This window comes from Sturnira hondurensis, unplaced genomic scaffold, assembly GCF_014824575.4.
Source record: "Sturnira hondurensis isolate 20B ecotype Veracruz unplaced genomic scaffold, ASM1482457v3 Scaffold0000880, whole genome shotgun sequence".
Lineage (NCBI taxonomy): Eukaryota > Metazoa > Chordata > Mammalia > Chiroptera > Phyllostomidae > Sturnira > Sturnira hondurensis.
The window spans coordinates 1,647,039-1,659,981 of NW_028073511.1; the positions used below are offsets into that span (position 1 = coordinate 1,647,039).

At 48.9% G+C, this 12,943-nt stretch overlaps 1 protein-coding gene across 1 annotated transcript in view; it reads right to left on the reverse strand.

Annotated features, from left to right (window-relative positions):
* Positions 1 to 852: 852 nt before the first annotated feature.
* LRFN2 (leucine rich repeat and fibronectin type III domain containing 2) overlaps positions 853 to 12,943 on the reverse strand; it is a 183,366-nt gene continuing 171,275 nt past the window's right edge. The window contains exon 3 of the mRNA XM_037052154.1: positions 853 to 4,975. Within this exon, the coding sequence (XP_036908049.1) occupies positions 3,997 to 4,975 (979 nt within the window). The 3' untranslated portion in view covers positions 853 to 3,996. The remainder of the gene's footprint in view (positions 4,976 to 12,943) is intronic.

The window sequence follows — 12,943 nt, forward strand, 5'->3', positions numbered from 1 at the left end:
AGGGGAACAGACAAGGCTGGAAGTGGAGGAGTAGGGTTGATCATAAGGGTGGTCTGGGAAGGACTGTCTGAAGCCTGGGGGAATCTTCATGGCCAAAGAAGGGAATGTGTTACAAGCTAGGAAGGGCCAGGAGGCCAGTGTAACACCAGAAGAAACCACTGAAGCTTTTGCCTGGAGTCAACACTCTGAGAATTTTACCAGACCTTAAGGTCAAACCAAGAGCTTCTAAGTTAGGCTACAAATTTGAGTACTTCCATCAGTGTAAATTGCAACCTATAATAGTTTGAAAGGAGGAAGAAAGGATAGAGGAGGCAGCACTGATATTACAGAAAGACCTGAGGCTTTGCAGCCAAACTTCCTGTGACCTTGGGAAGTTACTTAACCCCTCTGAGCCTTTCATTTGTAATATTGGCATAATATCTACCATGAGAGGCTTCAGGGAGGATTCATTGGAAAATGCATGTGAAATATCAACATACCTGAAAACCGTAGATGCTCAGTAACTGTTAGTTTCCTTCTCCTTCCAAAAGCTGGGCTTCCAAGTCAATTATACCATGTCTGGAGCTGTGCTGTCCAACGGGGTGGCCAGTGCTAGCCACATGTGCCTCTAAAGCACTTAAAATGTGGCTGGTCTGAATTGAGATGTGTCATGAATGTAAAAAAACACACCAGATTTCCAAAACTTGGTACCAAACAAAAGTTAAATGTCTTATTAATAATTTTATAGTGATTATGTGTTGAAAAGATAAAATTTTGGGTATATTCAGTTAGATCAAGTTAATTATCTTTAACCTTAAACTTGATTTAAAGTTAAAGATATTTCTATTTATTTAAACTTGATTTAATGTGGCTTCTGGAAAATTTAAAACGACACTGTGGCTTACACTTTATTCCTATTGGTCAGTGCTGATCTTGACATTAGAGGAAAACAGGGCTGGGAAGATGTGTTCTAGAAGCTCATTTGTTTCCATAGTTTGGGTTTGTGCTTTGGTTTATTGTACTGCTTCTCCAATAAAACACCCATTTTGAAAAAGTGCCATACAGAGCTCAGCCAAAATGTGTGGAAGGTACCTGTATGCCCCTAGTGGCTAAGTGTGGTAGTGGCCACAGTCTAGGAAAGGGGAGGCAGGTGGAATATGGGAGAATCCAGTTAACAGGTGGGATTCTCAGGGTAGCTGAAGATGCACTAGTCTGTTGTAGCCTGGAGCTTCACTCTAGATCCCTCTACTGCTCTTTAGTCCAGAGGATGGCCTCATTCTCTTATTTCAGAAGGTTTCCATCGTATACACGAACTTGGCAGGAAGCAGGCTCCCACCGGGCAGTAACAAACAAAAGTGTAAGGAAAATGACACTTCAAAGCCAGCTTTAGAAGACTGCAGTTTCCAGAGAAATGAACAGCAAACATTCACAGACACAAGAATGTTCTCTTTTTTCTCTCTCCCAAGAAGTGTGGTTGATTGGTTGTTTTTAAAACTGTACATTTTACTGTACATTTTTTTTTTAGCAAAGGAGAAGATTGGCATTTATATTCTGACCAAAGGGATGATGCTTTCAAAACTTCAAGTCAGAAACATGACAAACACAGTGCAAGTACATATCATATCACGACAGAGCTCAGAGTCGCCGACGAGAACAGATGTTGGGTTGCTCCCCTTCTGTTGTCCACCACTTTTCCTCTGGGTGTCTGAACCCAAAGACAAAAAGAAAGGTGGTATTCGGGGTCACTTTCTCAATGGCTACGTTTTGAAAGACTGAGTGAGAAAGGTGCAGAGAGAAAAGGAGAGGAGGAAAACAGTGTGGGAGACGGAGAAGGTGGGTGGGGTAGATTTCCTTTCAAGTCACCCACTTGTGTGGATGCCACCATGACTGGGGAAGGCTTGAGTTCTGGCACTGGTACTAGCCTGTGAAAATTAACTGGTGGTCTTAGGAAGAGACTGGCCTGGTCTGTTCATGCCCTTGCCAGGACCACACAGGGACTAGGGAAGGCAGAGAGTCATGGGAAGAAAAAGAAGTTTGAAAACAGGTGGTGGAGGGAAGGTGAGGAGAGAGGAAGGTGAGGAAGGAAGCAGGGGGAGGATGAAGGCATGGGATGCTCCTGGGCTGGATCCCGAAGGCAAGCCTGCATAGACTGTTGTCCACCCTCTCCTGTGCTTTCTGGGTTGGGGTGGGGGCCACCAGCTCAGCTCTAGGTCTGAGCCCATCAGAACTTTCCAGTCCCAGATAGACTCACCTATATGCTTTGTGTGTTGTGTGGTTGGCAAGTGGGAGAAGGAGGGAAAAGGACAAGAGAGAGGCTACAGATCCATGGCAGAGGTTTGGGAGAGGAAAGGATGAGTTGGGGAGACCAAGTGAGAGGTAGTGTGTTGGCACTGAGGAAACACCTGGAACAGACAGATGCCAGGGAAAGTCCTTCAGATGCCGCTTAAGCAGTTTCTCCCTGGCCACATCTCCCTGTCCCTCTCAACACTTTGGTAGGGTGGGGGTATCTCCCTACATGGATGTGAGCCCATGTGCCCTCCCATTGCCATCATGTCATTTCCATGGATGGATCCTCTTCACAGACAGCATCCACAGACGGCATCCCCATGTCCCACCCTGAGCCAGCTTCTTTAGCAATGAACAAATGACAGACTTTGGACACAGACATGCCCTAGCCTGGGTGAAGACAGGATGACAGATCCCACCATCCAGGAGGTAAGTGGCCTTGGCCTCTCTCTGATTTGGTCACTAACTCCCTGTGTGACTGGGCAAGTCCCTTACATCTGGGGGAAGGAGAGGGAGGGTTAAGGATGAAATAATTGCAAATGTCTCTTCCAGTTTCAAAACTCTATGATACTAAAAGGATTCAGCATTCCTCTCCAAATCCTCTGGGAGTCTCCTGTGTGTCCAGCAGGGAGGAGAGGGATAGCTTGACCAGCATGTGCTATGGTACTGCCAAGCTGGAAACCCCAACATTTAGTCATGAGAGTTCACTGGTCCTTAGAACTGGAGTGGAATTGGAGATCTGAATCCCAGCATTTTGTGAATTAGGAGACTGAAGACCAAAGAGAGAGAAAAGAATGCCCCCACCACCAGTGTCTTCAGCTGGTTTAATCAGTGGTGGTTCTGAAACCCAAACTCAGAGCTTTGGACTCTAAGTCCAGTGCTCTTATACCAAACCAATATACTTGTTTTATGAGAAGTCCCCTTGGCCCACCACACACTCATGGGGACTTTCTGTCCCAGCTTCCCCCCAAAAGGCAAAAATCCCAAAGGAACTCCAAGAGCTAACATCCCTTACACCATTACGATTCAGAAAGCCCTCTCCCTCTCCCTGACACACATGAGAAGTCCAGGAAGTTATGCTTCTGGTTTAAGCCAATGTGATGGATGTGGACAGTCATGTTTCAGAAGCAAAGAAAGCTGGGTCAGGTATAGGGGGATCACCCAACTCTCCCAAGTTTGGGGATGATTGTGTATAATGAGAGGTCTGGACAAGGGACTCCACAGTCTTCCCCCAAACAAGTGTGAGACCAGACTTTGTTCCTTCTCTCAATTGGAAATAATCTCCCACTACCAGGGCTTCTTGGAACCTGCTTTGATATATAGAACAAACTCTCCATTATCTGTGTGAATGTAGAGGAGGCATTTAGGAAGTGGAAGAGATAAATTAAGAAATAAAAACAACACTGGAACCATAAGCAATCCAAAGCCACTTGCTTATATGCTGCATTTGTGAGTAGAAAGGCAAGAATCCCACCTTTCCAAACTCTGAGAGCTCAGTCCGACACTTAGAGATCAAGTCTGCTTTCCCTGAGCACACCCTGGCTGGGTGGTTGGGGGGACAGGCTTGGGAAGGTGGTGTGGGTGGTGGTCAGGGGGAGGCCATTGGCAGGGAGACTAAGCTGTCCCTGGATGTAAACATCACCATGGAAACACCATGAAGACTTGCCAATAAAGATTCTTTCCCCTTCTTCCACCCTGCAAGAGCAGGAGAGAGAACACCCACCCCCAAGCCTACACCGTGCTCTCCATCACCCACTCAGAGCTGCCAAAAGTTCCCCGGGTTCCCACTAGGTCACTTTCCTCAAAGGGCAAGAGCATGCCATTCACAGAGAGGCTGCGCTTTGTCCAGATGTTCGATACCCTCCGAGGGGGGCTATAGCCACCTGGGGCAACCCCTCCAGCTGCTGCAGCTGCAGCTGCAAAGTCCCCCATGTCAAAAGAATGGCTGCGCTTGGCCTTGCCCTCCAGGGGCAAGGGAAGCAGACTCCTGGCCCGGGCTGCAGGTGGTCCCAGCAGTGGCTCTCGGTCCGAGTGGTGGCCCCTGGCCGATGTCCCAGACCCTCTCCCGCCTGGAGTCCTGGAGTCCAGCATCTCCTCCTTTCTCTGACTCTTGAGGTCCAAAGAGGCAAAGGCCCCCATTAGGCGGTCAAGGTTGGGCTTGGGGCGTGGGACAGGGGGAGGGAGCCTCCAGGGACCCCGTCCCAGTGCCGCTGCCTCCCCACTGCCCAGGGAGCTGGAGGAAGAGGAGTCACTATGTCGGGCAAAGCTGGGACTGAACTCCACCAGCTCATTGCGCACCACCACTTTGGGTGGCCCTGGCACAGGGGCCCCACTGGGCACACTGCTCAGAGCAAGTGGCTGGGCCCCGTTGGTCTGTGAGTGCACATTGCTGACTGTGGCAGCCACCATCTTGCTGGGGGCATCGTGGTTGCAGACCTTGTAGCGCACCATGAGGATGATGATGAAGACCAGCAGTGTAGCCACAATGATGCCACCGATGACCAGAATCATGGTGCCGCCCAGGATCTGACTGTGCATCGACTGGCACTGCGGGTAGTCAGTCTTGGTGAAGAATTGGGCACAGCCCACAATGTTGGTGGCCGTGAGTGTTGTGGCTGTGTCATCCCACATGGCCAGCACGCACAGGTCATAGCCGGTCCCTGACACCAAGTTGTTGACCACAAAGGCCTTGTTGGAAGCTGGTATCATCCTAGGGTGGGTGGAGGTAGACACAGGGTGATAGTGATGGATGGCAGAGTGGTGGGGAACAGAGGAAGCGAGATAAAGAGAGGCAGTGACAGATGTAGGGAAGATGAAGAAGTGGGGAAGCGAGAGAGAGAGACAGACACAGCGACACAGAATGAGGAAGAGCAGGGGAAAGAGAGAGGTGAAGAGACAGGGAAGGGCCAACATGGAGAACAGAGAGAAGGAGGAGGCACGAGTGGAGAAGCAGCAGGAACAGACAGGTGACAGGAACAAGGCAAAGGAAATGGTGAAGAAATCAGAGGTGTGAGGAGAGGGACCCAGGTAAGAAAACAAAAAGACAGGTCAGGGTGAAAAGGGAAGTCAGAGAGAAAGATTCAGGGTAGAAGTGTCAGAGAGAAATGTACACAGGAAGAGGCATCGGCAATCAAGTGTGGGGAAACCACCCAGAAGAGGTGGAAATAAACATGATGAGTTCAAAGTAGAAACAGGAAAGTAGTTTAGAGATGGAGGTACAGGGAAGAAGGGAGACCCGGCAGAGATGAGAGAGGAAACACAGGGAGGGGCAAAGGGAGAGACAGAGAAGTTAGAGTCCTGAGGAAAAAGCAGAAATTCAACAAGAGGACACTCCCTCCCACCCCTGGCCAGTCAGCCCCGCCTCGGCCATGCAACTATTCCAGAGTCTCTGAGAAGTGCTGTGTGAGAGTTGGGTCGGCTCTGGCCCTGTTCTGGCCCACCCGAAGGCTTGGTCTCTGCCTTGTCCTCCCCTTGGAGATGCATCAGCACTGACAGAGCCTCCTCCCTAGGCCCCATGCTACATGGAGTCACAGACAAGGTCCTGACCTCAGGAGCCAAGACCATTTCATCTCCAGATGGCTTTCCTATGCCTGTGGTTGGGAAGAGGGGAGAGGGAGGAGGTTTGCTGGGGCAAACTGAGGGCTGGGGTGCAATTCTAGTTGAAGATTAGAAGGCAATTCTGCTTCCCAGAGGGAAGGATGATCCCTCCATCACAGCCACAGCAGGCCAGGCACAACCACAGAGAGCTGCAGAAAGAGTTTCTTTGGTTGGGGAGGCCTAGACGGGTCCCTCCACCTTAGGGGAGAGTCTGATGAGGCAGCAGTCTCCCCATGCTGGGGCCCATCCACTGTAGCCAACCAATGTAGCCTGGACATTCAGGAGGCCAGGACTCCAACCCTGATCACTGAGGCTTTTGTTCATGTAGTGTGCTTTGTGCTGTTTCCAGAGATGATGCCTATGTGACCCTATAAACACTCCTGCCATGTCCCTATCTGCAGCCTTCCTTATAGCTCCCACTCCCCAAAAGCCCTCCATTCTCCTGCCCCTGCTACTCAATGGCTCCATCAATAGCAGTCAACCCCTCAAACCCAGAACCAAGCAGTTTAATTGAGATTTCAAATATGAAATTCCAGAGGCTGAGGACTTCTACCTGGAAGGTCCACGCAGAGGAGTGGAGCTGAGAGACAGGTACTGACATCCTGTCAGGGGGCAACCTGGGAAGTCTGCCTCCTCCCCTTCCCAGCTGCTCTGCTGCTGGAGAAGCCACCATGGAGGGAGCTTCATCCCCTGCTTCACCCCAACTCCATAGCTACAGTGCTTGGGGCAGAAGTGGTAGGTAGTGGGGAGTGGGGATGACTGGATTCAGCTAATGCCTGCCAGCCAGGCCCCCAGGGCATCTGTTTTGAGGGCATCAGGGCAGTCCTGCTCTCACGTCCAGGGAGTGAAATGGTTCAGACTCAGAGAGGCTAAGTGTGCTGCTCACCCAGCTGGACTGCTAGGATGGGGCTGCTGGGACTTGAACACTAGCTTCTAGTGCCACAGTTTGGGCGTGTTCCTTACCACGTGATGAACATGGGCATTTTTCCTCATCTCAGAGAAAAGCCCACCCTGGCTTTTCTCTCACCCTGGGGCCTGTCAGCCAACTCCTTCCCTGGAACAATGCTCAGAGTCCCCTGTGCTTCACACACCACTGGGCAGAGCCTTGAGAGCCCTCAGTGCCCAGCACTGCAGGGCCCACTTCCTTCCCCTTGGGGTCATGTTGGAAGCTGGAGAGGCAGGAGTTACCACCCCCAGAGCAGTGACAATATAAGAGCAAACACTTACCAAGTGGCAGCTGTGTGCCAGGCCCTGTGTAGCCACTAATATGCTCCTCATCCTGCAGAGGGGGAAACAGACTCCAGAGGTAGGAAGCAAACATAACTGACGGAGCTGGGATTCAAACCCAGGCAGCCCAGCTCCTGTCCACTCTGAGTCATTGCATGCTGCCACCTCACTGGAGCATGAGCAGTGTAAGAGCTGATCCATTTGAGGATGAGGGATGGGCTAACATCTTCAGTGAACACCTGTTAGCCCATCAGTGAACAAGGGCTTCTATGTTCCATATTGCATTTAATGCATTTATCATCTCAATGTTTAAACCATCCTCTAGGAAGCCTAGCCTACTACTACTACTACTAATAATAATAATGAGTAATAAAATAAAGTAAAAAATAAAGAGTAATTACCATGAAGGACTTCTAATAAAATAAAGAGTAATTACCATGGAGGACTTCTTTTGTGCCAGGCACTGTTCTAAGATCTTTAAGAGGATAAAAATACTTAGTTAATCCTCCCAACAATTGTTGGGGGTCAGGGCGGGTTGTGACTGTCACCTCCATTTTACAGATAAAGAACCTGAGACACAGGAAGACTAAGCCATCTGCTCAGTGTTGCTCTAGACAGTGGCAGAGCTGGGATCTGACCCAGGCAGTCTGGCTCCAGAGCCTCCATTCCTGACTACTGGGCCATGCAGCTGCTAGCCTGATTTTCTGCCCTCTGCAGGTGACTGTGTGGGACCCTACTCGGCCTCTTTCTTTCTCTTTGTTTCCCCAGTCAGGGAGAATCATGATGTGATGAAGCCATAGCTGGGCTGCGCTGCAAATGATGGTTAATGGGGTGAGGCTGATCCCTGGCGTCAGCGGTGAAGGGTCGGGCTTGGAAAAGCCTTGCACAAGAATTGGCCCATCAGAAGAAAGCAGCTCCTGATTTCTCTGCAATGCGTGCACACATGCATGCAAGTGTATGTATATGCATGTGTGTGGACTTACATGCGTGTGTACTTACAAGAGTGGGAGCCAGGGGGCTCAAAACAGCCTCTGGCAGCCAAGATTGCCTTTACCAATAACAGCACTAACCAGTGTTCACCACATGCCAACCTTGCACTTGGAAGTTTACAAGCGTTAGTCTCCTGACAGCCCTTCTGAGGACGTTATCACCATTTCCATTTGGAGAAGGAGGAAGTTAAGCAGTTTTCACTTTCTGTGGGGCCCTGTTGGAGCTGAGACCAGATCTGGATCCACTGAGATTCAAAACCCAGGCTCACAGAAGCAACACCTCTCTCCCCTCCAGGCAGCAGAAAAGACAAACTGCATGAGGCAGTCATGTGAAATAAGCACCATTCAAACTTTAGGGACAAAACCAAACTCATCTCCTGCCCACATAGCCCTGTCCTCCTTCTCATACTCTCCAACACCACCAGCCGCTGAATCTCTTGGCCTGGTCAGACAACCTGGATCCCACCTTTATTCTTAACTTACATGCCAACCCTTTTGCTTTGGACTGTCCACCTCTGGTCTAAACGAATGCAACAGCCTCTAGACAAGCTTCCCTGCCTCTGGTGTGCTCAGCACCATTACTTCCAGAGAGCTGCATTTAAAGCATACCTCTGGCCATGCCCCTCGCCCCCTGAAACATTCTTCAAGGGCTGCCATGACCTGTAAGGCACAGTCCAAGCTCCTAAGCTGGGCTCCCCAACCTGGCTTGTTCTTCCACCTGAACATCGTCCAGCTTTTTGCACATCCTTCAGGGAAATGCTTCAGAATCAGTCAGGATTTTCAGGAGCAGAAGGCACACTCACAGAGGGATAAGAAGACTTTACTTACAAAAGGACTCATTACAAAGTGGTGGGTAGGGGGTGGGGGACAACAAGGGAATGTACAATAACTCAGAGTTTGTAGCTGCCAAGCTGTTACCCTCTCTAGGCCTGAGCGTACTAGGTGAGGTCACCAAATCCCCAAAGAAGAGAGACTTACGCAGGTCCACACTGCCCAGAGCGTAGCCCACAGTTAGATGCTGGTTGATGAGCTGTTTAATCCAGATTCATGATCAGACAGTACAGAAATTGAGAGTAAGCATTAAGAAAGTTTTATGGCAATTTGGCATTGGTTGTGATACTCAAGTGTGTGATGATTTTCCCTGATAATTTATTTCTATTATATTCTTACAAAAGCATTGCTCTGCAACAGATGGTATGAAAACAGCCCTTGTCCTTCACTACGAATAGCTTGATAAGGACTAATCTAGAATAGGGCTTCTCAGCCTTGGCACTGTTGGCACTTTGGGCTGAATGAGTCTTTGTTTTGGCGGGCTGTCCTGTGTACTATAGAATGTTTAACAGCATTTCTGACCCCTACCCATTAGATGCCTGTAGCATCTCCAGTTGGGACAACCAAAGGTGTCTCTAGACATTGCCAGGTGTCTTCTGAGTGCAAGATTATCCCCTACTGAGACACATTGAAGTAAATTAATTGAGGTAAATTAATGTCTACCTATTAATTTATCATCTAGAAAATTTAGATGAGGGACAGAGGCAGCCAGGGGAAATCTTAGAGCACATGAACCAGACAAATAAGTACTGTCTTCATTCCTCCCACTTTTCTACTACTGCTTTCCATGGCTGAGCCCAACAAAAAGCCAGAGTTTAGTCCTGGCTAGTGTGGCTCACTGGATTGAGTGCTGGCCAGTGAAGCAAAGGGTCATTGGTTCGATTCCCAGTCAGGACACTTGCCTAGGTTGCAGGCCAGGTCCCCAGTAGGGAGCATATGAGAGGCATCCACACATTGATGTTTCTCTCTCCCTCTCTTATTCCCTCCTTCCCCCTCTTTTAAAATAAAAAAAAAAGCATTGTAAGAAAAAAAGCCAGAGTTAATGGGTGCATACTGGTCAGCCTTCAGAGCACAGAGCAGGATGAAGGAGGGATAGTGGATGGTTGGAGAGGCAGAAGGAGCTATCTGCCACAACCATCAGGTCATGTCCTCTTTGTGAAAGGCACATCCTAAAATTATGGTAGGTTTCTTTCCATCACATAAACTAGCAACATTTCTGTTAGCAAAAAACATGAATTACCATTTTAAGTTAAGTTGCTCCAATGTGTAAAATTTAATTAAGCTCACATGTTCCAAAGCACAATTTGAAATTGCAACCCCAAGCACTTACCCACACACACAAAAAAAAAACAACAAAAGCATAAGAGCCTTCTGAGTGTTTTTTTCTATTAATGTTCATTTAGCATTTGTTCATTCAACTTAACCCTGGCAAACACATTTACAGATGACATGTACAGCTGATACCAGAGAAAGAAATCACAGCCTACTGGTTACTCTTTGCTCTCAGATGTCTTCCCCTCCACCTCAGTCTCATAAGGAATTACATTTCCCAGGCTCCTTTGCCCTTGGGTTTCCAGATAGAGTTGGCCAATGGAAGCACTGGAGGAAGACTGGAGGGGAGGAGGGGAGAGGCCAGCATTTCTTCCTCTTTTTCTGCTTCTCCCTGTTGGCTCCTTGAGTGTGGAGAGTGGGACCAATACAATGGCATTGGTCCAATTAAGATAGCATAAAGTATATAAAACAAAGTGAAGTCACTTATGTCAACTAAAATGGCTGTCAGTTAGCCATGACACTTTAGTGCAAGAGGAAAGTTACCTAAGTCAGAGTAAACATATCTGGCAAGTAGACATATTTGCCTATGTGGTCAGAGGAGACATGTCGGGCAAGGAGACAACTTAAGATATCTGCACACATGACCAGGGTAGCTACATCTGCAGAGTGGGACCACCCATAGACTCCTGGGGAAATTCCACATTTGCCAGCAGGGTTATAAAGACATTTATCAAAAAGACCCAGAACAGTGGACTACACCATTTTTGAGATATAGCTGAGGTAGGCTCCAGACCACCGCTAAGACAACCGAGCTCCACACACCAGAGTGCTGCTCCACCCCACGCAGATCTACCTTGGCATCAGCCACAGGAGGATCTGCCCTGCTGGACTGAGGACATCACCTGCCCTGCTGCTCCCCTGGCTCTGGAGATCCTTTCTTGCAAGACACTGATAACTCCCTTGCCCACCATGCTGCCTCCCACGCCTGCAGACTGACACTCTGGGACTCGGGTTCCTTATCCCCCCTTGATTGCTGTGTGTGTTATATTTCTCTTAGATTGTTAGAATATGAGTAGGATATTAATGTGTGTTGATGTTCTACTTTAAAGTGAACATGCATTTAACAAACACTGAGTGAATAGCACAGTCACTGTGTGTGACTCTTGTCTATTCCTTGGAGCCGGGCTGCTCAGCAAGCCGCTAGCCCAGCAGTCTCCCAGCTGATTTATAGGAAAGCCTACATCACAAACAGATGCTCGTGACACTGAGCCTCCTGTGTGATCACAGTTTCCAGGGTTATATCTCCTGCCAGATGGATCTGGATCTGAGGCTCTGGTCATACTGTCTCCTCCACATCCCTTCATCCTTGGATGGGAGTGGGTGGTGGTAGTGGCTTTGGGCTGTAGCTAATGTCTGCAATGCCTCACTGTCCCCCTCACTGACCCACAGCAATTCCATCACCCATATAATCCAAATTCCCTGTTATATATGGGGTGTTCTTTTTTCCTGATGGCATCCTGAGTGACACAAAGATACAACCTTTACATGACAAGAATATTCTGCCTCTTAATTTATCACTTTCTCCTCACTCTTTGGGAAAAGACCGTCATTACTTCACGTCAGCAGCAGCACACCTTGGCCCTGCCTAGCAGACCTCCAGCCTTAGGAAGCACTTTGACACCCTCTCTGAACCACTCCTCACTCCCGAAACAAACCACCTCGAGCCTTTGCACTTACCAGCCCCCCCTCCTGGAGACCTCTTATCTCTTTCTTCATCTGGTGACCTCATTCATCCTTTAAGACCTGACTCAAATGTCCGCTCTGACCCCGAGCAGTCCTGGCTCTCCCGTCCCACAGCCCTTTGTTCACTCCTCGGTGGGAGGCCTTCTCTGTCTGTGCCTGTGTCTCCCATGAGGCCGCGGTCTGTGTCTTATTCATCTTTGCATCTCCACTGCCAATCATTGTATCTGACTTCAAGTCACTGCTGAGTAAATATTTACTCTATGGTTGAGCAGTGCATGAAAGAGTGCTTTGTTAAATGTGAAGGCCTGTACAAATGTAAGAGATTCTTATTTCAACATGAGGGCTGGCTAATGGTGACTCTCAGACACTGGCTGGTGTGAGGGGTTTCCAGGGAGGCATTTCTCTGCATCCTCAAGGCTCACCGCATGGCCGCCTGACAACGTTTATGGATGTGATGTAGGTAAGTGTTTGGGGTGTGTGAGTGTAGGTGTGTAGGTACATGGGTGTGCATGTGCGTGACAGTGTGCGGGGACAGTGTGTGTGTCTATTTGCGAACTGCGTGTGTGATTATTTGTAAGCTTGTGTGTGTGTGACAGAGAGAGAGAGACTAGGTGTTCATGTATATAAGGTCTGTAAAAATTCTGATCCCAGGCAATGTTGGTAACTGTTCTGCTTCCTCCCACCTGCTGCCCAGACCGCGGCTTCTATATGTCCCCTGACACTTCTGAGATGATTCCTCATGTGATCTCTTCCGGAGACACTTGTAGGCCAAGCCTGCTCTTTCCTAAGTGCTACCATTACAGGCATTTGTGGCATCCAGGAATGGAAATAGGAATGGGAGAGACCCTCAGAGTCTCCACCCAAAGCCCGTGAGCTGACAACCGAAGTCCGCTCCTCCCTTTTCTGAGCTCACTCCAAACAACATTCTCCAGGCTGTGTTGCAGTTGGGGCTGTCCAAGTGCTAACCTCTGGTAAATGAAATGTGTTGGCAGTAGTGAGTGTGACCTCTGGGCCAGGCC